This window comes from Mesoplodon mirus (genome assembly GCF_964341445.2).
Source record: "Mesoplodon mirus genome assembly, chromosome: 7".
Lineage (NCBI taxonomy): Eukaryota > Metazoa > Chordata > Mammalia > Artiodactyla > Ziphiidae > Mesoplodon > Mesoplodon mirus.
In genome coordinates this window covers 63,477,731-63,503,596 of record NC_138983.1, presented here as the reverse complement: position 1 = coordinate 63,503,596, position 25,866 = coordinate 63,477,731, and the positions used below count along the sequence as shown (strand labels likewise).

General features: G+C 42.8%; 1 protein-coding gene and 1 pseudogene across 5 annotated transcripts in view; one reads left to right on the top strand and one right to left on the bottom strand.

The window, feature by feature from the left end:
* Nucleotides 1-25,866, top strand: part of IRAG1 (inositol 1,4,5-triphosphate receptor associated 1) — a 121,405-nt gene that overhangs the window by 69,700 nt on the left and 25,839 nt on the right. For all 4 annotated transcript variants that reach the window (XM_082626811.1, XM_082626810.1, XM_082626809.1 and 1 more), the window contains 5 exons: nt 13,564-13,687; nt 17,113-17,143; nt 19,785-19,925; nt 20,412-20,543; nt 22,557-22,698. In XM_082626811.1, coding sequence (XP_082482937.1) covers nt 13,564-13,687; nt 17,113-17,143; nt 19,785-19,925; nt 20,412-20,543; nt 22,557-22,698 — 570 coding nt within the window. The remainder of the gene's footprint in view (nt 1-13,563; nt 13,688-17,112; nt 17,144-19,784; nt 19,926-20,411; nt 20,544-22,556; nt 22,699-25,866) is intronic.
* Nucleotides 189-1,358, bottom strand: LOC309807842 (ras-related protein Rap-1b-like; annotated as a pseudogene). Its single transcript has one exon. The product of its transcript is annotated as a ras-related protein Rap-1b-like (transcript).

Below are 25,866 nucleotides of genomic sequence, written 5' to 3'. Positions count from 1 at the left end.
CCACAGGTTTTTAAAAATTAAAAAACTATATAGCTGTGTTAAAGCACTTATTTGTACAATACAATGATAATGACCTTGAATTTGTTTTTGTTTTTTTTTTTTTTTTTGCTGTACGCGGGCCTCTCACTGTTGTGGCCTCTCCCGTTGCGGAGCACAGGCTCCGGACGCACAGGCTCAGCGGCCATGGCTCACGGGCCCAGCCGCTCCGCGGCATATGGGATCCTCCCAGACCGGGGCACGAACCCGTATCCCCTGCATCGGCAGGCGGACTCTCAACCACTGCGCCACCAGGGAGGCCCGAATTTGTTTTTTTAAAATTACAATAAGTTACAAGTATCAAAGAAGTGAAGTTATCTGGAGTAGTCTATATAGGAGCTCTTTGGACTTTCTTCTATTATGCTAAAATAGTGGTGCTTTTAGGATTTACATTATTGTACTCTCCAATACAAAATATGGGGCGTGTTAAAGTATACAGTACACCATTTTCACACATGTACAACATTGGTGGATGAAAAATGTCTCTTAACAGTAATACTGGATTGTAGCCTCTGGTTTTACCAGCTGCATACTCTAGGGCTATTATATAAGTAAAAATCTCTCTTGTGATACTGGAAAGTGATTAGAATGTGCAAACTGATGTAGTAGCTTTCATCCGCCTCTTAAAGGGTACCACCACAGAAAGTCCGTTTAAGATGTTGGTAGGTTTAACAAAGTTGGAATGCTGGCACTGTTGAATTGGGCAGCAGTTCTTCAGACCTGGCTCAGAGCTACAATGCATTTAGTATCTTAAAGCAGCTGACATGACAACTTTTTGCGGGCCTTCCCAGGCACTGGAGTTTTTCTGTTAATTTGCCACACTAGGTCATGAAAGATCTCATTAACATTTATTTTTGATTTTGCAGAGGATTCTAAGAATGCACAGTTGTTCCATTGTCTTGCTAAATTTTGACCTTGTTCCTTTCCTACAACTCTTTCTTCTTCCAAGTCATACTTATTACCAACCAGAATCATTGGAGCATCATCAGTGTCTTTAACTCTAAGAATCTGTTCTCTCAGATCTTGTAAATCGTTAAATACGGACTGTGCTGTGATGGAATAAACTAACGCAAAGCCTTGTCCGTTTTTCACGTACAAATCCCTCATTGCTGTAAATTGTTCCGTTCCTGCAGTATCCAAGATGTCAAGCATACACTGTTGTGCATTACTTCAACTTGCTTTCTATAAGAATCTTCTATCATAGGATCATATTTTTCAACAAAAATTCCTTGAACAAATTGTACAGTCAGAGCAGATTTTCCAGCTCCTCCTGAGCCAAGAACAACTAGCTTATACTCACGCATGGTGCAAACTTGTAAAATCTAGTACTTCTCGCACTGTCATCCGAGTCCCCGCAGCCAGCGTTGCCTCGCGCTCCCTCCGGGTCGCTGCTACCGGCGCTGCCGCTCCGGCTGGCTTACATGCCTGACTCTCCAACAATTTTTTAAAGTACTAATTTAAAAAAATTAATCATCTTTAGATGAAATCTTTGGAAAAATATGATATACTTCTCTACTTTGAATTTCGAACTTGTTTATTAAAGCAGATTTAAAACCCTAGGAAAAGATTTATCTTAAAATTTCACCCGCAACCCCATAAATTCTGAAAAAGCAACCGTTTTTATTCTTTCCAGTATTTACCCTTATTTATAATTTTTTCACAGTTGATTTGGTGGTGTAGATGTAACTCCCTGTTTCTACCTTTTTTTTTTTTTAAGATTTAATTTTATTTATTTTTGGCTACGTTGGGTTTTCGTTTGCTGTGCGTGGGCTTTTTCTAGTTGTGGCGAGCGGGGGCTACTCTTTGTTGCGGTGCACGGGCTTCTCACCACGGTGGCTGCGGAGCACAGGCTCTGGGCGCGCGGGCTTCAGTAGTTGTGGCTCGCAGGCTCAGTAGTTGTGGCACACAGGCTTAGTTGCTCTGCGACGTGTGGGGTCTTCCCAGTCCAAGGATCGAACCTGTGTCCCTTCCATTGGCAGGCGGATTCTTATCCACTGTGCCACCAGGGAAGTCCCCTGTTTCTACTTTTAAAATACTTATTTCGCGACTAATTCCATTATAGTTTGACTTGTCCTCATAGTTATCATTTAATGGGTGCGTAGTTTCCTTTTGTATTGATGTATCTATTGTCGGGTATTTCAGATGTTTACAGTTCTTTTAACTATGATTAACAACACTACTGTAAACAACTTTGTACTTGTAGGGTTTTTTTCTTTCTTCCTTTAAGTTACTCTCTTGGGATACATTCTCAGGCTTGAGAGTCACGGTGTCAAAGTGTAGGAATATTTGTAGGAATATTTGCATTTACCATATTACCTCCAATGGGTGATGCTCCCTATAGACTGAGTGAGGGGTCTTCTCACTAAACACTACCTGCTCTAGACTTTGCTTTGCTCTTGCTCCTCATTGGCCAGAATGTAATGAGAACAAGATGATCCAAAATAGCAATTACTACTATTAGTAGTAGTACTGCGAAATACCATTCCATTATTACTTCAGTTAATCTGCTTAAACTTAAAATTTTAAAATATTTTTTTCTTAATGGGTGAATTAACTATTTATTTCTTTACTCATGTGTTGATTTGGGTCTTGGGTTTTTTGTTGGTCATACATGGAGATGTTATAGATAGTAACCGTTCTTTGGCTGTATTTTTTGTCAATACTTTTTCATTTTTCATTTTTTTTTTTGCCTTTGAACAAAATTTGTATTATTTTAGAGAGATCATAAAGTTTTTATACAGTAATTTTAGCTTATCTTTTCCTTTGAAAGTCTTCTATTATTTAAATCATTATAAAAATATTACTTCTCCTTAATTGGGATAGCAAATCTATTTTCTGGTAGTTTATCTACAGTTTGATTTATTTATATTTATTTTGCTAATACCTCTGAAATTTGTTTTAAGATATAGGTATTTGAAGACTTAAGATTCTGTTACCTCAATAATATTTTAATAGTGTTTATATTTCTTATTACATTGTGGCTTAGATAATCATACACTGCATCTTTTTTTAATGTATAGCAAAGACTGGTTCTGGGCCCTTGATTCTGTTTTATTCTGATCAGTATTGTACCATTTTAATTACCGCTGCCTTATAATATGTTCCAGTGTACAGTGGGTTACTTCTCCCCCATTGCTCTTCTTTTTCAGAGTATTCATTATATTCTAGATACAAAGATTCAGTGCAAATTAATAGAGCAACTGGACAAGAATTCAGGAGATTGGAGTTCATGGCCAGACACCACTTAACGGTGTCTGGTGTTATGTTCCTCGGCCTCTGTGGGCCTCTGTTCCCTATTGGACTAGGACGCTTCAGAAAGCTCTTAACTCTAACCTAAGATTTATGGATTCTGGGTCTTTTCCAGTTTTGCCTCTCACCTACCTATTCTCTAAGTGAAATTTATGTCATCATATACAACATTTTAATTGTGATTGCTTTAAGGCTACACACTGGATTCAGAACTGTCCTAGTTTTGTTTGTTTTACAGTTCATAGATTTTTCAGTTATTTAGTTTGCAAACATTTAGTTCTCATTCAGGCACGTGGTTTGTCCCTCTATTAATTTAAGTATTCCTTTCTTTTTCCTGTACTAGATTTAAGGATCTTTGTAAAGGTCTTCCATATCTCTTATTGAGACAAATTCTACATGATTTATAATTTTGCTTATTTATGAAGAAGACTTTTTTCATTAGATTTTCCTAACTGATAATTAGTGTCATAGATGAACGCTGCTTGGTATTATACACGTTTCTTGTATAATAAATATTACTGTTAACAAATGGTAGAGTGGTTATAATAGTGGTTAACTAGCATGATTATTATAACTAGGGTGATTACTATGTACCAGGACCCATGCTAAGCATTTGACAATATTTCACTTAATGCTTACAGCAACCCTGAGGGGTGGGTCTTATTATACCCATTTTGCAGATAAGGAAATTGATTCAGGGAGATAAAGTTCACATGGTAATTAACTGCTAAAGCCAGGATTGGAACCCAGATGTGTCTAAATCCAAAGGCTCTTGACCACTTTGCAAAATACCGCATTTTTTCACATTCACAACCTGTTATTTTATTTTATCAAATTCACTATTTGTCTTAGTTGTGTGCTTGTGCATGTGCATGTGTCTTTCTCTTGTATATCTGTATATATTTTATTATTTTGGCAACATTCTCTAATATGACAATGCTGATAAGGAGAACTCTTGCCTTTTTTCTGTTTTTAATTGAATTTTTTGTGTGTTTTTCTTTCAAGGACCATGTTGTACCTAATTATTAAATAGATGCACTATTTTAACTTTTTATTATTATTTCATATTTATATTATCACTAAATAGGAGAACATATAATATGTAGAAAGATAAAATATATAAGAATATATTATTTCATGTATTATTTTATATTTTTATTTTTCATTATTTTAAGGAAATATATTCTTCTCTTCCGAGTTTTAAGATTCATGTTGAATTTTGTCAATTTGTTTTGCATATCTATTGAAAGAATCATATAAATTATATCATTTAATATATTAACTAATAATTTTCCATATATAGAAATAAACCCTTACGGTCCTGCAATAAAATGCATGTGGCCATGGTGTACTTTCTTTTATATTTACTACCAAATTTTCTATGTAAGTAACTCTTTTAAAGTATTCTGCAACCTTCCTGCTTTAATTAAGATAAAATCTAAGTTGCTTTGACATGAGGCCCCAAAGTATGCTAACCTATAGGAGAGAGAAGATTGTTTCATGCTCAAGTAACAATTCTAAGGTGAGCTGTCGGGTTACAGGTGGCTCTGCTCCATGTGATCATTCGGAGACCCTGGTTTCTTCTCTGTTGTCATTTTGCCATCCCCTGAGGTATTACACTTGTCTACATGGTTGAAGCTGGATCATGGGTAAATCTGTGTTCCAGTTTGTAGGAAGGGGAAACAATGGAAGTTCAGAGCAGGCTTTTTTTTTTTTTTAAGTAAACTGGGAGTTGCATATCTCTTTTTAGCTCCCAGTTCATTGGTGATGATGTGGCATGGCAATACCTAGCAGCAAGAGATACTGGGGAATGTTGTCACTAGCTGGGCTGCTGGCCATATGTCCATATTAAACTCCTTTCACATGGAAGCAGAGGAGGGCTGATTTTGGTGGATGACCAGTTGTCTCTGTCACATTGTCTTTTTTACGTAACAATATTAGAAAGTTTCTCATTTAGTGCATATGGAGCTTTTAGTTTTTTAATAAAATTTAATACTGCTTTGTAGCATTCTGTGGTATGAGGAACTATATAAATTGTTTGACCTTTGTCTTATTGATTACTATTTAGGTTGTTTGTATTCTTTCTCTACTATAAACAATGTTATAATGAACATTCTCCATGATGTAACTTCATAGAAATGCATGAGTTTTTCCATGGGATAGTATCTTAGAAGTAGAATTGCTTGATCAAAAGGTATTTATATTTAAATATATATGCATACTGCCAAGTTAACTTACAAAAAATTATAACAATGTAGACATCCACTACTACAACAACACCTCACTATTTAATACCAACAGGGGACAAGATAGATCTTAGAAATAAAATTACCAGGTAAATGAGTTTGATTCCTATAAACACTAAATTGTAAAAAATTAACCATGGAAGGTGTTCAGTGAAGGTACCCTCCCTCCCACTTTTCTCTCATTTCTAGAATCTGAGTGGTTAAAAGCTCAAGCTTCCCCACTTACCAGCTGCATAGCCTCAGGCAGGTTTCTTATGCTCTAGATGCCTTGTTTGCTCATCTATAAAATGGGGGTAAGAATAGTACCTACTTCACTGAGCTGATGTAATGTTTTTCTGTGATACTGGTCTTTATTCCAGCAGGAACCTGTCATACATTTTAATTCCTGTCATCAAGTTTGTAGAATTCTTTCTTGCCAGCTAAGTGGGACATTGTACTCCGTGCTCCACAGTATATAGGGCAGTCTGGAGATGTGGCGGGCAACCACATGTGCTTGATCAGCAGAGTTGTGACTTCCTTTTCCTACATTCTGAAAGCTCCATCAAAGAGCCTCATCCCCGCCTGTACCTGGGACCAAAGGTATTGTAAACCCCCCCTGGGAGCTGGAGAGTCTGGCCCCCTTAACAGTTTCTAAATACAACAGTGCCTATGAGCTCATTGGGAAAAACTCAAATCTCCTGATGATTGTTGGCTGTTCCTTTGGGAGATGGGGAAAATCTAGAACATTCTGGAGTCTTAAGAACTTTGGCTCTCCTTTGGTTTCTGAGGACTTGGAGCCTCTCTTCCCTGTTGCATCTGGTCTTTCCAACAAGCCAACCAGTTCTCTTCACAGGGACCCTTTGAAGGATGTTTGGGTCTTGATCATCTGCAGGTCATTTCAAGCCAAAGACATGAGGCTGACTGTGGACCCGTTCCTGGGCTGCATGTTGGGGGTGCAGAGGTGAAGGAGGCTCAGGCCCTGCCGTCATTACCAGTCCCTTGGCTCCCTCAACAACCTCCTATCCCATCCCTTTGCTTGCACTCCTGACCTCCTCATCCAGTTCAATCCACCATCCACAGGCAGCGAGAGGAATCTCTGAAATGCAAATCTGGTTCAGCCTCTTCAGAGGCTTCATTCTGCTCTCAAAATGAGCACTATAATCCTTAGTAGAGCTTAAGAGGCCCTGTGCGATTAACCCTGCTCACCTCCCCAGCATCTTCTAGGACCACTCTCCTCCTCCCTCTCAACGTCTTGGCCTTGCTTCAGCAACTCGTTCCTCCTCCTTCTTAGGCTTGGCACATGCTGTTCCCTCTACCGGCAATGTTCCTCCTCTCTTCCTCTTTGCCTAATGAACTCCCATTCAGTCTCTAGATATCTGCTCAAATGTCACCTTCCTAGGGAAGACTTTTCCAGCATGCTCCAGATGCTTCTCCCTTATAAAATCTATCATAGCATGAAAAGTAACATTTGGGTATTTCTCTAATTAATCTGTCCTGCCAGGTAACAAGCTCCCAGAGGACAGTGACACATCTGTTTTGCTCAGCATTATATGCGTAGCTCCATGCTCATTGCCTGGAGCGTAGTAAGCACTAAATAAATATTGAATAAATTAATGAGCTCACCCTCACCTTGTAGGAGAGGAAACACAAGGGTAGACAATGTCATTACAATACATTGTGTTAAGACTTTAAGACCATAAAGTACCTAGGAACACAGAGGAAGAAGCAGCCAGCTCAGTAGGGGTGAATGAGTCAGGGCAGGATCCTTGGAGGAGCACCTTGGAGCTGAGGAAGAGAAGGGCATCCCAGGCAGAGGGAATAGTGGGAGCAAAGGCACCCAGGCATCTTCTAACACTTGGCATGTTCCAGGAACAAGGAGTCCCAGGTGAACCAAGTGTGAGCCATGTGTCCCAAAGAGATGGGCAGCAAGGGTGGAGTGGAGGTGGGAATCAGAGAAGGTAAAGTTCTTTGAGGTCTAATTAATGAGTTTGAACTTCCTTTAGCACCCCTTGCAAAGCCAGAGAAGCCTGTAGGTAAGGAAGCATGAGGATCAAAGCTGAGTCTGAGAATAATTCTTCTGGACAGTTTATGAAAGCTGAGGCTAGAGGTGGGGAGACTAGGTAAGAGGGTATGGAAGCAGCCTGGTGAGAGGTGATGGGACTGTAGACTGAGATGGACAGGAGGGAACGTGGGGAGGATAGGTTTGAGAGCCATTTGGAGATCAGCTTGGCAGGACTTGATGAGGGGATGGGGTGGAGGGAGAGACCAGAAAGACCAACAGGTGTGTGTCTGCACAGCCAAGGGGGTAATGGTGCTATTAATCAGGGTGGGAGCACAGGAGAAGGAGCTCCCTTAAGGAGAAAGACAACACATTTGGGTTTGGACACCTGAATGCCTGTGGGAAGAAGCCTGGATGCCACAGTCTGACAGAACTGGCTTTGCATCCTGGCACTACCAGTATCTAGGTGGGATCCTGGGGAATCTACTTAACTTTGCTGAGCTTCAGTTTCCTAGTTCGCAGCGTCCCCAGAAAATGAGCTTAGCAATATTTGCTCTGCAAGGCTATTCTAAGGAGTAAATGAGAAAGTGCATCTAATGCAAGCTTATGTTTGATCAATGGTGGCTGTTGAAGTGGTTTTTGTTATCCTGATCCAGCGGGTAATGTCTAGGAGGTGGCTGGATATCTGGACCTGGACGTTGGGAGAGGTGTGGGCTGAGCCAGTCCTTCCAGACACCCCAGTCTGGGCTCAGGGCCCTCAGGTCTCAGGCAAGGAGAAGGCCTACCTGAGAAAACAGATCAGAAGAGAGTTGATCCCCAGGTCAAATATCTTTGACCTTTTGGGGGATCATCCTGGACCTTAGCACATATTTAACCAGAAGCCCCCAAAGTTACTTTTCCAAGTCCTGGAGATTGCCAGAAACAAAAGCTTTCATTGGAATGAGGTGGTATAGGCAGATATTTTAAAAATAATTTTACTGTTTTTATTAAAAATAGCTCATCGATTATCAAAAAATTCAACTAATAGTGAAAAACACAAAGAAGAAAGTAAAAATCGCTTACATCAAACATCCCCTTTCCCACAAATACAGAAGGAGTGAGGGAGATTATAGATTGCTCCATATACTTTTTTTAATAAAAAGTATGAAAATTTAATTGAACTTGAATTAAAGTGAAGTGAAACTGTAGGGCTTGCTGAATTTTGGTAATTGCTTCCTCCAAAAAAAAAACAGGTTAGTTTTAAAAGTTTTAAAATAGATATTATGAAATGCATTAAGGGTTTGGAGTCATTGAGGTTTGTTTTTATATTACATATTTCAAGTTTGGATTATTGCAGGGAAAGATGAGAACGGCAGTATTTCTTCCCACTTTCATATTTCTTCCTAACCTTTCCATCTCCACCTATACAAATGATAAGTTATTCTTTTTATACTCTCAAGGTTGTAACATTTACATTCCATTCTGTAACCATAATTTCCATAGTTGTTTAGCTTTAAGCTTACATGTAAATGAATTTAATGTTCACCACCAGTCCCTTTACTGTGGCTCACAATTCCCAAGCTTATGATTTTGATTTATGTCTTGTTTAGCTGGATTTCATCATCTAATAGTTTTCCTAGAAGGGCTTAGAGGTTCCTTGAATTCTAGCATGTTTGAAAACGTTGTTCTTATTCTTGAAGGACAGCTTAGATGGTTATAAATTCTGGATCACTTTTTTCCCCAGAGCTTTGTAGATGCTATGCTGTATTCAGTGTTGTAGAGAAGTCTGAGACCAGCTTATTTCCAGCACCTCTCAACCCTCACCTTTCCCTGTAGGTTACTTACTCTTTCTATGAGGGTAGTTGGAGAAGCATTTTTATGTTCATATATAGCTATGGATCTATATAAGATATATATACATGCATAGAAAAGAGTAAGGTTTTATATATATGTATATATATATATAATATTTTTTTTCTTGGTGTGCTTTTTCAGTCTGCAAGTTCAGCTTTTCTCTCAGTGGAGGAAATTTTTTCTTCTCTTATGTCTTTGAATGTGTTCTTTGTTCCTTTTGTTTTTTCACTACTTCAGAGCCACCATAATCTGTAAATTTCTCATCAGTGTCTCCACTGTAGGTCCATTACTCTACCTCTCAATACTTTAATCTTTCTTTCCTTCTTTACTTCCTTGTGCTCATCTCAGTCTCCCCCACTAATTCAGCTTGAGGCTCTATCTGTTTTTTTTTTTAAATTTTTATTTATTTATTTATTTATTTTTTCTTTTTGCGGTATGCGGGCCTCTCACTGTTGTGGCCTCTCCCGTTGCGGAGCACAGGCTCCGGACGCGTAGGCCCAGTGGCCATGGCTCACGGGCCCAGCCGCTCCGCGGCATATGGGATCCTCCCAGACCGGGGCACGAACCCGCATCCCCTGCATCGGCAGGCGGACTCTCAACCACTGCGCCACCAGGGAGGCCCTCTATCTGTTTTATTCCTTCATATTTCCAACATATTGGTTAGTTCTATATTTTTAGAATTTTTTGCTTCATTTTGTTATTTTGGTCTTCAGTTTGTTTCCTTAAATTGTAATCTTCTTCCATTTTGTGTGATCCTGTCATCTCACCTCTGATTCCTATTTTCATTTTTTCAGGTTCTAATTTCTCCTTGAGTCAAAACATTTGTGGTATACATTTTGCACAGAAATGCATTTTATGCGTTTCTTGCATCTATGTTTCTATTCTGACATCTGTCTCCAGCATGTTTCTTTTCTTCTTTCCTTTATACCTTCCCCTCCTCTTTCCTTCCTCTTTTGACGATACTATTTTTGTGTAGTTGCCATGCCATTTGTTTTCATTTAATTTTTTTTTGATATGGACATTTCTCCTGGATGTTCTCTTGACCTAGATATATTGTGTAGGTCAATTTTCACTGATTTTTTCCTACCTTTTCTGAGATCTCTGTCCTCCTGGCAGCTCTTAGTTGAGGACTGGGTATTTTGTGTCTGCTTTGTCACTGCTTGGGTGGTGGGGAAAAGAGGAAGTTCAACTGGCGCTGTGGGTAGTGGTGGTTGTGGGTTGGTTTCTGCTCTTTTTCTATAACTTTGTTAATAGTCTAACACTTGAATTTATTCCATTGAAGTGGGGGCATATCTTGTTCCCTTGGGTGGGCAGTAGTGGGCATGGATTATTTCACCAGTTCAGGGTAGAATTATAGGGACAATCTGCCCACGTGTTTATTTTCCACACTTAACCCAACTATTCCCAGCAGCCACTCTCACTCCCCTGCCAGATAAAGGAAGGAAAAGATAGACAAAATCCAAAGAGTTTGGCCACTCTGCTATTTCTCAGAAGTGCAGGATGGGGGTAGGGGTTGTGACAGCTTCAGTTGGGGCTTTCTATGTGTCTCCTGTCACTCACTCTATCAGAAGGGATTGTTTTATTTATTTTCTCTTACTTTCCTTTCTGGTAAGTCCCTCTGTGTTGTTTGAGATCATCAGCTCTGGTAGAATACTATGCTGTCATTCTGCTTTTCCTCTCCCCTCCTCCTCAGTATGAAAAGCAAATAGCAGCACAAGCAGTTTTTGTCTTGTTGGAGTGTTCTTATGATGGGATGGATATCCTTCTACTCTAGAGAAACTTTCTGAATCGCCTCTGCAGCTTGCCTGCCCATCCCTCGGTCCACTTCTCTTCCAGCTCTGTAGTCACAAAAGTGACTACAAAAGTTTGTCACAACTTTTCCTCTCACATCTTCCTCTCAGTACTGATTCTTTGAGGGAGGAAGAAAGGGTTATCAAGGGTGGGAGCCCTACATTTATTTCTAGTAAGTTCTGTTTTTCTCTGGCCATTATTTTTAAAGATTATTGCCTTTTCCTGTACTTGAGAGTTGCTGATCTATTTTTAGTTGACTTTAAATTTTTTGTTGTTGTTATTGTTAATTTGGTTGAGATCAGGAGGGTGGCAGGTTCTGGGATCACTCTATGTATTTATTTATTTATTTATTTATACTTTTTATTTACTTATTTATTTTTGGCTGCGTTGGGCCTTCGTTGCTGTGCGCGGGCTTCCTCTAGTTGCGGCGAGCAGGGGCTACTCTTCGTTGCGGTGCGCGGGCTTCTCATTGCAGTGGCTTCTCTTGTTGCAGAGCATGGGCTGTAGGTGCATGGGCTTCAGTAGTTGTGGCATGAGGGCTCAGTAGTTGTGGCTCACTGGCTCTAGAGGGCAGGCTCAGTAGTTGTGGCACATGGGCTTAGTTGCTCTGTGGCATGTGGGATCTTCCCAGACCAGGGATTGAACCAATGTCGCCTGCATTGGCAGGCAGATTCTTAACCACTGCACCACCAGGGAAATCCTGGGATCACTCTTAAGACAGCCATTTTAACAGGGCTAGAAACCCATCCCTTTTTGGGGAGTGGGGTTCTACCTAGGTGACTTTTCTAGGCAAAAGCCCCTCGTATGACTTCCCTGTGATTATTAGACCTCATACAGTTCTGTCACAATCATAGATTTCTCAGGAGCCCACTGCTTCATTATCTCTCTGCTGGGTGCAGTGGGGAATACATAAAGGTAGAGTGTGACCAGAGGCACCACAAGGTTTGCCATCTGTCACATGGAAACGTCAGACAGCAGTAAGTGCCAGGACAGAACCCAAGAGGTGACAGGTAACTAAGAGAACTAGCTACCTGATATGAGTCGAATCTCATATCCAAAGAAGAATCGCTGACTGCCCTGACTCTGACAGATGGTCCTCCGGACTTTTCTGGATTCCTTGAGTACCAGGAAACTCATGAACACTGTTCAGTTATCGGGAAGCTCAAAGTATTTAAACATTGTTTACCTGGAGCCAAACTATACCTCCTCTTTTCTCTGCATGGTCTCCCTTGGTGAGGCTTCTAATTCACATGACTCCCAATCTTAGCTCCATTTATATGGCTACCACAACTTTGCCCATAGTCCTGATCTCTGGTCTGGACTGCAGTTCTGGAAATCTGTTGGGTCAAACCCATGAAAGACGGCAAAACATGGATAACTAAAAGTCCTGCGTGCAAATGGAAAATAACCATTGTATGGGACGAAGATACCTGATTTGGTTTAAGTAAAAGAGATTCAAGGCTTTTAATCCTAAATGTGCTATGAGCCCATAGTGTAGGGCAGAGCAAGTCTGTGCTAAATGAATAACTAATGTCAATGCCAAGACCATTTGCCACTGTGCTCCTGAGCTAAGAGCTTGTTAGAGCACATCTGGGCTTCTGGGACAGCAACAACCAGAATGTGTGCAGTCAGGGGATGGTATCTAGAGGCCACAGTGAACAGTTGGGAAAATCAGGCTAAAACCTGGAGAAGGGAAGCTTTCGAGATGTATAAGAGCTGTCTTCAAGCAGGAGAAAAATTTGTGGGAAAGAGAATACTTGGTTTGTTCTTTCTGCCTTCAGAGCACAAACCCAGGACAGGTTTAGGAGATTTTTTAAAAAAGGCTATTTATTGGTTCTCTTGATGAGGAGGCATCTATTTCTGAGATCTGTAAAAGATCTAATGACCTTAGCTTTACTCTGGAAAAACCCTGTTTCTACTCCTATCTATGGGGATATGGAACCAGATGCTGACTTCTAAGTAAGACACAGATGATAGAACTGAATTCATCTGAGGAAGAATAGTTGGGCAGCAGGCCTCTTGAGAAGCCTGCCAAAGAGAGGGGACTTTTCCAAACTTTATAGCCAAAGAGCCAACAATTTTCCAGTTGCCAGAAACCAACCTCAGACCCCAGACACAAGAGCCTGCTTGGTACTATGGAGAACAATGGGAAGAACATAGAACTTAGAGCAGATAGAATTATTTGAAGCCTATGCCATTTACCAGTTCTGTGACCTTAAGCAAGTTATTAATCTTGCTGAGTCTTAGTTTACCCACCTAAAAAATGGGATGATTAAGGTCTAGCTCATTGGGTCATTGTGAGGATAAAATAACAATTATAAAGCCCCTGGCATATAACCAGGTTCCAATAAATGTTAAAGCTATTCCTTGCCTCCTGAAGCAAATTGCCAAGAGTATTACATTTTATAAATTAAACACTTTTTTTTTCAGGGCCCCCTTCTGAACTCTCCCCAGCTATTGAGGAAGAAGAGTCAAAGAGTGGCCTGGATGTCATGCCCAATATTTCTGATGTGCTGCTTCGCAAACTGCGGGTCCACAAGTCTCTCCCTGGAAGGTAAAATTGGGGCATGGGTTGCACAAGACCCCACGTTGGGTGGCCCCTGTATTCAATTGTAGATAGGACACAGGAGCACCAGACTTGATTTTTGACCCCAGAAGGGTCAAAGTCCAATAGTTCAGACAGGACTAATGCACCCAAAACAAAAAGAATAATAAAGGGCCAGGTGAGGTGGTTCAAACTCAAAGAGGAGCAGGTGGGGTTCATAGGTGAACAATGCCACCAAGAAGGTGAAAAGACAACCCCCAGAATGGGAGGAAATATTTGCAAAGCATGTATATGATAAGGGACTTGTTTCTATAATATATCTACGAAGAACTCTTATAACTCAATAAAAAAACAACTAATTTTTAAATTTTTTAATTGAAGTGTAGTTGACGTACAGTATTATATGTTACAGGTATATAACAGAGTGATTCACAATTTTTAAAGATTATACCCCATTTATAGTTATCATAAAATATTGGCTATATTCCCTGTGTTGTACCATATATCCTTATAGATTATTTTATACATAATAGTTTGTACCTCTTAATCCCCTACTCCTATCTTGCCCCTCCCTACCTCCCCCACAACTGGTAACCACTAGTTTCTTCTCTATATCTGTGAGTCGGCTTCTTCTTTTGTTATATTCACTAGTTTGTTGTATTTTTTTAGATTCCACATAAGTGGTATCATACAGTATTTTTCTTTCTCTGTCTGACTTATTTCACTTAGCATAATACCCTCCACGTCCATCCATGTTGCTGCAAATGGCAAAATTTCAATTCTTTTTTATGGCTGAGTAGTATTGACAACTAATTTTTTTAAGTGGGCAAAAGATTTAAATAGACATTTCCTCAAAGAATATATATGGGGGTCAATGAACACATGAAAGGATGCTCAGCATCAGTAGTAATTAGGGAAATGCAAATTCAAATGGTTTATCATGAATAATAAATGATAAATTCATTAAATGAATGATTTATCATTTATCATAAATGATTAAAATGAGATATAGTTTTATATCCCTAGAATGGTTTTAATAAAAAAGATGGGCAATAACAAATGTTGGTGAGGATGTGGAGGAATTGAAATTCTCAGTAAAATGGTGCAGCCACTTTGGAATAACAGTTCATCAAAAAGTTAAACATACAGTTACTGTATGGCCCAGCAATTCCACTCCTAGGTATATAACAAAGAGAAATGAAAATATATGTCCACACAAAAACTTGTATATGAATGTTCAATAACAAGCATTTTTCATAATAGCTAAAACTGGAGACAAACCAAATGTCCATCAGCTAATAAATAAATAAAATATGATATATCCATAGAATGGAATACTATTCAGCCATAAAAATGAAATGCTTATATATGCTACCAGATGGATGAACTTCAAAAACATTATGCTAAGTGAAAGAAATCAGTCATGTGTTGTATGATTCCATTTATATGAAATACCCAGAATAGAGAAATCCACAGAGACAAAGTAGATTAGTCATTGTATAGGGCTGGGGATTGGGGGAGTGACCACTAATTGGTATAGGGTTCCTTTTTGGGAGGATTAAAAAGTTCTAAGATTGACTGTAATGATGGTTGTACAATTCTATGAGTATACTAAAAACTACTGAATTGCAAATGTAAGAGCATGAAAAAAAGGAAAGAACAGTAAATGCAAAGGCCCTGGGGCCACAACGACGTAAGTGTGTTTGAAGAGCAGAATGGCGAATGTGGCTGAAGAGTGGGAAGAGTCCAGTAGGGGCCAGTTCACAGAGGCCTTTGATTTTATTCTAAGGCCTGTTAAGGCAGTTTGAATTCTGGGGCACATCCAGGGTGGTCTCCTTGTACGTCACCTGCTAGGCCTCCACCTTTTTGGAGGGTAATGGTTCTGCCCCTCCCTGCCTCTGCCAGTTCATGAGGCATAGCTCTCTGCTTCAGGAGCTGACCTTGTCATGTGGCTTCTTTACCTAAACCACACCTCCCTGGGTCCTCAGGGCCTTGTACATTTTTCAAAAATATGTTCTATAGCAAAAAAGCAGAACGTGAGTAATCAAGGTAGAAAAGTAAGTTTGGTTAATAATTGATGAAAATGTTAATTTTCACATAATATCCAAACAAAGCCAGGAATCAAACTCAAGCTCAGTGAGTTTGATAACCCATTTAAGCAAGATGTGCATGTCCTATATGACAGCTGAGATTGTGTTGGCCGGCCCCCAGAGGAAAGGGCCTGACAGGTGGGCCTGTGGCCAGAACTGCAAGCCTCAAACAGCTTTGCACTTGTTTATCTCGTGCTCTGTACTCTGCTGACTTGATGGCCATGGGGTCTTGTTGCCTCATCCTGACAGGAAGGTTCTCATAGTCCCTTGTCAGGGGTGAGAACCAACCCCTTGCAGAGATTGCTGACCCCTACCTTTGCTCTCGGGGTCCCTCCACACCCGTCAAAGGGAGGAAGCTGTGTTTCCTGAGAACCTTATCGATGGCCTGCTGTGTTGCCAAGTCCTGTGACGCCAGTAGGACTCCTCCCCGTTCTCCCACCCCAGCACAGGAAAGGGCCCGTGCATTATTTACGTCGTCCGGGTTTCAGAGCACGGCTAGTTTTAGTCACCAGCCAGAGCAGCAGCCGAGCAAGGGTGCAGAGTGAAGGATGCTTGCTGTGGGAACCGCACCCTCTGCACCAGCTGGGGCTCTCTTGCCCAGTCTCTGATTCCAGCCATCAGAAGAGGCTCTTGCTGTGGAGAAGAGCTCTGGCCACTCTTTCCTACTGTCTGTTCTCTGGCTCACATGCACCCTTGTCACACCCCTCGAAGGCAGGAGGAGGGTCAGGCTTTGCAGACGTGGGCAGCCCCAGAAAATTTATAATGGCTGTTCGGATGTATACAACTTGTGAAGTATATAGCTTGTATAGTCTTTTATTAAGTCCTCACAGCATGCCTGTGAGTTAGTCATAATAATAAACATCTCCTGAGTGCCTGCTGAGTGTGGATGTCATATGAATATACACATATGTACATATATATACACATACATACATGTGTGGACGTCATATATAGGTGAATATAGACGCATATATAAACACATTTATACATACATATATGTATTCCTTATAAGACTCCTGCAAGGTAGATATTATTCCCAATTTACAGATGAGCAAACTTAGATTAAATAACTCATCCAAAGTCACACTTAGTAGAGGTACTGGTGGAGCACTGACCCCAGGATCTAACAGTTTCCACCATCCTTCCTCTGCAGGAGTCACTATCTTGGCGAATATCTCACGGGTTACAGAACTCGCACAAAGGGTACCCTGCATCTTTTCCATCTCTCCAGCCCTGCTTACTCTAATTCCTGGAAACACCTGGTCTGATTGCTGTTCAAAGGCACCTTTTGGTTTATTTCAAAGGTTGGATAAAGTTCATTTGCATGTCTTTTCTTTTTCACAGTGCCCCTCCACTCACTGAAAAGGAAGTTGAGGTAAGTAACTCCAGTATTTTATGAAATTGAGTATTTGAGCTTAAGTGGGTTCATTCAAAACATTTCCTTCTCCAGCCTCTGCTCCTGACATTTTTATACAAACATGAGAATGAGTGGCCATGGGGGGAATATGGGCATCGTGATCAGCCCTACTGAGCCACCAAGCCCCCGACCACCACTCCAGTTAATGGAAGATTTTGACAAATTTCGTCAGGGATGAGAAGGTAGCTGGAAGTTCCACATTTCTTCAACGGTTGTTTGTTTTCTTTAAAAACATGACTTAGATACACAAAGCAGCTGGGAGGCTGCAGAACTGAATCAAATTTATTTCAAAATTGTTAAAAGATGGTCAGATTTCACATTTCAGACTTTGGTCTGGAGGAAGAAGGTGCTTTCCTTCCGAGGGTTTCAGACGTAAGGAAGCCAGCTCAGCCAAGGTGGTGGCTATGCTGTCAGCTCTCCCACCTTCCCTGATTCTCCCATGCTTCTCCTCGGGGCCTCCTTGTCTCTGTAGAGAAGCTGTCCCAGTGGGGCTGGTGAGTGAGCTGAGAGGAATTTGCATTTCATTCTGGCAAAGGGGTAGATGGTCACAGAGAATGCATCGGAGGTGAGACAGTGAGGACCTCCGACACCAGCAGTAGTTTGTTTCCATGACAATTACATTGGAATTGACAGAAGGAAGGGAGCAAGAACATGGATGATTCCAGAATACTTCACTCCAGGTTGGGAGGATGGAAGATTTTACAGTCTTAAACATGGTTTAGGGCTTCCCTGGTGGCGCAGTGGTTGAGAGTCCGCCTGCCAATGCAGGGGACACAGGTTCGTGCCCCAGTCTGGGACGATCCCACATTCCGTGGAGCGCCTGGGCCCGTGGGCCATGGCCTCTGAGCCTGCGCGTCCGGAGCCTGTGCTCTGCAACGGGAGAGGCCACAGCAGTGAGAGGCCCGCGTACCGCAAAAAAACAAAAAAAAACAAAAAAAAAACAAAACATGGTTTACCCTTGATAACAAGAAAACGAACATACACTTGCTGAGACCCAGGAGACCACATAAGCAAAGGGAGATGGACTGTGTAAAATATCTGGCACAGATAGTAAAAATTACCTGGCACACAGACATAGAACTTACAGTCTATGGCACACACATATCCATCCTTTCAGCTGACCCCCACCACCATCAGCTCTGAGAAACAGGTAGAGCGGGAAGCAGAACAAAGGAGGAAACTGAGGGACTAAATAAGTTATCTGAGATCCCAGACCCAGTGCTTAGCAGAATCAGCATTTGGAGCCAAGTGTTCTGACTGACTTCAGGGCTCTTTATATCACACTGCCATTAAGGGGATAACCCGGTTATAGAGAACTAAACATTGAGCATTATTGATAAACTTGACTGAGGCTTACACAAGACAGAGAATCCCCATCCACTGACGCTGGTGGTGATGGCTGTGGGCACTTTGGTTAAGGGTGTGCTCCTGTCCTCAGGTGTGTGCTGACACAATCTGTGCTCAGCATGGTGAGAGGAGCGCAGCCTTTGGAATAAGATAGTCTGAGGCTGAATTCTGGCTCTGCTACTCCCTTGGGACACCTTGAACAAGTTAATGACCTCTCTGCTCTCGGTCTCTTTACCCCATAAAGTGGACATAACAGTTCCTATGGCAGAGGATTGTTGAGGGATTAAACAAGCTAAGGTGTGTAAAACTCCTGCCAGTGCTGGCGTATAGCAGATACTCAATAGGGAGTAGCCTTCAATGTGGCCCTCATCATCGTCATCATCGAGCAGTTCAGGGTCTTCAGTTCTCCGTCTGGAGATGTCTGCCCACCGTGGGCCATGTTACATAAACTTCAGATGCTCAGGCAGAATCTACTCACCCTAAGGGTGTAAATCTTCTACCACTTGACACAGGCAACGTAAATGAAGGCTGTGAAAATGAAGGCCATTGCTTCCTTCCTGTGTAGAGTCCATCTGTCTATTTCTCCTCCCCAGTAGTTTCCTATTAGACCAGGAATTCCATGTCTGATCAACACCACCTTTCAAAGTTCATTCATGCAGGCTGCATTTTTGGCATGGAATATTTGTTCCAGAAAGCTTCTCCTAACAGAATCATACTTGGCTTTGTTTAATCTCCTGGCAGCTTGTGAAAGCTGCTTTCAGCGTAGGGTTTGGAATATTCAGATAAGATGCTGGTTGAAGTTTGCTTTGAGTCAACAGGCTTACATCTCAAGTGGGATTTCTTTAAATACAGTGGTTGCATGTGAAATCTCTAAAACCCACATGCCATAAATCCTAGCATGAATCCAAACTGCTTACACAATCAGCTGTGTTGGCCTGAGTTTATCTAAACCCATATACAGGATGTTATTTTCTTGACATTCAGGAAAAAGCAAAGTGTTATTCTCTATTCTTTTTCAGTAAAATGTGTTTGGTCTTCTGGTCCTGGGAAGGACCTAGCATGGACCTCAGGTTACTATTTCACCATCTTTTGTGCAGTTTACTTCATTAAGGGAGAGTTTCACTTGTTCTTGACTGCTTTGGGGGCTGGTTCCAGGAGCTGATTTAAAATCCTTGAGCAAAAAATCCACCAGCAGCCTTGCTCCCTGCAGTAACTCCTCCTAGCACCTCTCCAACACTCTTGTTCCCAACAGAACGTGTTTGTACAACTGTCCTTGGCCTTTAGAAATGACAGCTACACCCTAGAATCTAGAATTAACCAGGCGGAAAGGGAACGCAACCTGACAGAGGAGAACACAGAGAAGGAACTGGAACACTTCAAAGCTTCCATTACGGTAATTGTGGAGCCTGATTGGGGAATCCTTGCAGGAGACACTGTCCCCAAGGGCTGTGCGGGGTCTCCTGCTTTTCTCAGTCACCAAGTAGAGTCTCCTGAGGTGAGAAATGGGGCCAAGGCCCTGAGCCAGGCAGTCTTCCTCAGAGCTGGGAGGAGCTGAGGCAGAGATCCCGAAGGCTTGGTTACCTCAGGGCTATAGTTAAGGCCTCTGAGCCCTTGGCAGCTTCTCAGGAGGGGGCTGGATGACCTGGGATGGCAAAGGGAGCACCCTGGAGACCAGAGACCCAGATGTGATTCCCTTCCTTCAGGCCAGCCAGCTATAGAGTGTCCACATTGGGCTTCTCCAATCCCAGAAGTAGCCATCACCTGGGCCCTGCCGAGGCCCCTCCTCTCGGCCAGGATGGGGCCAGGGCTCGTCTTGTGACAGCCCTGGTCAAGTCTTGGTCTGTGAGGACCCCATGTGATGTTCCTTCTCCCTCCTCAGTCCTCAGCTTCACTCTGGCACCACTGTGAGCACCGGGAGACCTACCAGAAACTGCTGGAGGACATCGCTGTCCTGCACCGCCTGGCTGCCCGCCTCTCCAGCCGAGCCGAGATGGTGGGGGCCGTCCGCCAGGTGAGCTCTGCTCTGTCCACAGTAACTGGAGCAGTGATGTAAGCAGTGGCAACTACAGATACTGCTTATTGATGGCTTCCTCTGTGCCAGACGTCCTACGTCCATAATTGTGGTCGTCTCAGTGTATTTTTGATGGACCACTAAATTCTTGAGGTGCTCCCCAGAAAAAGCTTTCTATGGATACCTACATTTGAGAACTACTGCATACTACCTTCCTTTCTTGGAGATTTCTAATGCATGTTGTCATAAGCAAGGCTTTGAGAAGTCCTGTAATGAAAAAGTCTGCTTAACATTACCAACGTATTTCTCAAATGTATTTGAGTAAAGAATCACTTCCCCCTTCTTGTTCCCACAAAATACCTATTCAACTCCCAGGGAACTAGTATTTGGCAAAATGTGCTTTAGGAAAAACTGCTTTGTTTCATTAATCCTCCCAGCAACTCTGTAAAGTAAATAATCTTATCCCCTGATGAAGACGTGAAGTCTCAGAAAGGTAATAGCACTAGCGTGGGGCAAAGCTGGGGTGCAGGCCCAAGTCTGGCTCCCTCGCAGCCACTTTGAAGTCGTGAGGCACTCAGGGTGCCACCCTGATCCAGCATGGTGTTGTGGGGTCAGACTGCCTGAGTTCTCATCCTGGCTCCACAAGGATTCACTGTGTGGCCTCGGGCCTCTGTGCTCCAGCTTCTCCAACCATATAATGCGGATGCTGACAGTATCTGCCATATAGGGCACTGTGACACTTGTAAAGCACCTGGATGTCATTATCACTGTTGCTGTTACTGTGGACCCGTGTCCTGCTGCATGGTTTGCATGACAGGGGTGTTCCTGGGGCCCAGCCCTGGGCAGTTCTCATAGAATGAAGGAAGGACAAGCCACGGGGTTGTCCCACCCGTGTGCTTCTGGGGAAAGGGCACCCAACTCAGCAGCAGCACCCAGGAAGCCACTCCAGCTGGGAGCAGCAACAAAGGGAGGGCTTTAGGGAAGTGGCTGGTCTCAGCTCAGGGCTGTGGGGACTTTGTCCAGGGGACAGTCACTGAGCGTGTCCCTCTGTGGACAGGCAGGCCGCAGGCAAGGATCTCTGAGGGATCCGCGGGGTGTCAGTAGAGAAGACTCCTCCTCATTTTGCACAGCCCTCGTGAAAGTGTTTCTCAGCCCACGCACGGCTCACTCCAGCCTTCGCCCTTCTCCAAGTGGCTTCCGTGTCTCTGTCCTCACTGTCTTCTCTGGTTCCACTGGACTGGTTCAGGCACTCATCCTCTCTCCTCTTGTTTCTCTTGCTGCCACCAGTCTCACACCCTTCAGTCCAGTCTCCACTGGCGACCTGATTATGATACTCCCTTACTTTAAGACAGTCGATGGCTCCCCTCTTCCTTCAGAATAAGTCCAAATTCCTTAGTCTAGCATTCAAGGTCCTTCACAACCCAGCCCTAACTCACCTTTTCTTCTTGCGAACAAACTCAACCATTTGCTGTTTCCTACATGAGTAGGATGACCTGTGCTTTTCTGGCTTTCCAGACAATTCTGGTATATGCTTATTGTCCCAGCATAATTCTTGATGGCAGTCCCTTTCACTCTCCAAAGGATCCTGTCTGGAGGGGAAATCCTCACCTCGATAGAAGCCTTGTGATGTCCTGCCTCTGGACCTTGGTTCTCGGAGTGCCCTGGCTAATGCTCTTTGTCTCTCCTGCCCATAGCTATGTGCCCAGGCCCTACAGCACTTCACTCCGTCTCAAGAAGCCTCCCCTGACCTATTCTCTGCAAGCAGAGATGACTCTGCTCCCTCTCATCTCCTGAGGCTTTGTGGCTGCGCTCATCCTTGTTATCCCTGAGTGCAGGTGCCTGAGCCCCGTCTCAACTCACATCCCAGACAGCAAACTCTTAGAGGGCAGAGTCACGTCTGATTGGTCCTTGTATCCTTTCGAGTCCCCCAGCCCAGAGCGTGGCTCAGAGCAAACAGTGCTGATGAGCTTTTCATCCAAATGCCCTGTGTGTTCACACTCTTCTTCCCTGCAGGAAAAGCGCATGTCGAAAGCAACAGAAGTGATGATGCAGTATGTGGAGAACCTGAAGAGGACGTATGAGAAGGACCATGCAGAGCTCATGGAGTTTAAAAAACTTGCAAATCAGAATTCAAGCCGCAGCTGTGGCCCCTCTGGTAAGGAACTGGGTTCCTGCCCACCCCCGACCTTGGCCCTGTGATATTGGGTCCCTGATGGACCCAGCCTAGGATCATACCTATGGGACAGCCCCGGGGCCTGTGTTAGGGTGAGCAAAGCTTGCTGCCTGGCCCAATGCTGCCCACAGGGGCCTCACAGTCACTGTTCCTGTGAGCTTGGGGGCCTGGAACCAGAAAGCATGAATGGCCCCCAAGCAACTCCTGATAAAAGTAACCAGAGAAGCTGATCACTGATGCAAAGCCCATAGGCTGCAAGAATTCAAAACCTCCTTTGTGAGAGTGGCACACCCCAAACCTTACAACCTTTGTGCTTTGGGGTCCCCACTTTGGGCAGCACATGCTAAGGAAATTGCACTTTATCCTGGAAAGCATTAGGGATCCAACCAAAGATTTTAATCAGGGAAATGACATGATCATATATAGTTTAGAAGATTCCCTCCGGCAATGATGTGGCAATTACATTACTGGGGTAAAGCCAGAGACAAGGAAACCCACAAAGCGACTATTACAGTAATGCAGGTGAGAGATGGAGTCTGGGCAGAGGGGTGGAGTGAGAGCCTGGGCAAAGGAGATACTGCTGAGATAACTGTTAGACTCGTGGGCAAGACAAATGCTTTAAAGAAATACTCTTTTTTAAAGAAGTTCTATACAGATTGCTATAGAAGCACAGAGGAAGGGCCATCTGATTCCACTTGATATTGAGTTGCTGTGGTTTTTGTTTTGTTTTGTTTTGTTTTTTATTTTTTTATTGAAGTATAGTTGATTTACAATGTTGTGTTAATTACTGCTGTACAGCAAAGTGACTCAGTTATACATATATATACATTCCTTTTCATATTCTTTTCTGTTATGGTCTATCACAGACTTTTTTTTTTCAGGAGAATATCATTGTTATTTATTTATTTATTTTAACATCTTTATTGGAGTATAATTGCTTTACAATGGTATGTTAGTTTCTGCTGTATAACAAAGTGAATCAGCTATACGTATACATATATCCCCATATCCCTTCCCTCTTGCGTCTCCCTCCCACCTTCCCTATCCCACCCCTCTAGGTGGTCACAAAGCACCAAGCTGATCTCCCTGTGCTATGTGGCTGCTTCCCACTAGCTATCAGTTTTACATTTGGTAGTGTATATATGTCCATGCCACTCTCTCACTTCTTCCCAGCTTACCCTTCCCCTTACCCGTGTCCTCAAGTCCATTCCCTATGTCTGTGTCTTTATTCCTGTCCTGCCCCTAGGTTCTTCTTGACCTTTTTTTTTTTTAGATTCCATATATATGTGTTAGCATACGGTATTTGTTTTTCTCTTTCTGACTTACCTCACTCAGTATGACAGACTCTAGGTCCATCCACCTCACTACAAATAACTCAATTTCATTCCTTTTTATGGCCGAGTAATATTCCATTGTATATATGTGCCACATCTTCTTCATCTATTCATCTGTCGATGGACACTTAGGTTGCTTCCATGTCCTGGCTATTGTAAATAGTGCTGCAGTGAACATTGTATCACAGACTATTGAATATAGTTCCCTGTGCTATACAGTAGGAGAGTTGCAGTGTTTTAAAGTAAAAGTAGGAGTTCTCCAGGCTAAAGGGAGAAATACACCCCGAGTGGAGGAAACAGCACGTGCAAAGGCGTGGAGGTTGGGCTGAGAAGACTACGAAACAAACAGTCTGCTGTGGTTTGGGGTGTTGGAGTGTGACAGTGACATGTTGAAGGTAAGACTTGTTAGACCAGGGCCACATGCCAGGCCCTGTGAACAATCTGGGTCTTTGTCCTCCAGGCAGTGAGGAGACACCGGTGGGTTTACACCAGCCGACATAGTCAGATTTTATTTTTAGAAGATTGCTGACTTCAGAGTGGACGATGCATTAGGAGAGTGTGGACATTGAGGGATGGAGAGACGAGTTAGGAGGCTTTGCCGCAGTCCAGGAGAAGGAGGATGGTGCTGTGGACCTGTATCTTTCCTTGGGAGCTTGCCAGGGTTTGGGCTCTGGCTGATGAGGTGTGGTGTTAGCAGGAGAAAACAGACCTTTTAGCAACAGGAATCCCTGTTGGAATGCAAACATCCGTGTTACCAAAAGCAGAAGGAGGGAAAGTACACAAAGTATAACAGATGGAGAAACCTTTATAAACAGGAGGTTTCACAAGTTTCCTGGGGAATATCAGTGACGCTTCCCAGGGTCCAAAGGCAGCGTACACATGCTCCAAACCGTCTACTTCGGTCTTGGCAGCAAGGCTCCTGACCCACATGCATCTGGGCCTCTAAGAAACCTCTCTCTGTCAGTGTTGGAAGTTGGAGAAGCTACCACCAAAGAAATCCTAACATGTGTACTCTTACAGTATTGTCCTGCAAGGTGCAGGGTCTCCTGTGAACCACCTTACCCACGATTTATGGAATGAGCACAGTTGCCCGTGAGTCTCATCCATTCATTCTACAGACATTTATTGAGCATCTCTGGTGTGCCCACGTGATACTGGAATACAGAGGTGAAGTGTACCCAGCCCCTGACCCAAAGAAGTTCCCAACCTGTGGTGAGGGCGGGGCAGTGTAAGCAGTGCTGTGACAGATGTAAGCAGATTTTATGGGCGCACATGGCAGAGTCCCACATTCAGTCTGGGGGCCTGAGAAAGTGCTTACAGTCAGACGGGAGCCGGTAGTTGAGTGTTGAACGGTGAATGGGTAGTTTTCACACATCTGTTCGCACTCCACTGTTTTTCCAAGCTACACCTCAGCTTGGGCTGGTGCAGAGGGGTCGGATGTGCCCATCAGATACTCTGTGACCATTCCCTGATGGTGGTTGTTATTTAAGCTTTTATATGACTTCTTTGTCATATATGCAATCTTTGTCTGTGCCTGAAGACTACAGTGAAAGAAAAATATCTCTGATTTCAAGAAAGGTGATACACATTCAGAAGAAAAAAAAACATCTGTTTTTTTTTTCTGAATATGAAACATGCTGATTGCCTGCATTTTGGATTATTTCCTTAAGGTAGATTTCCAGAAGTGTAAATACTAGCTCAGGGGAAAGGAATATTTCGAAGGCTCTTTTTTTTCCATATAAATAAGATCTTTATTAAACAAACTGAAACAGAGAATTGAATAGTCACTAGGGAGCTTCAGGGGAAAAGTCACTTT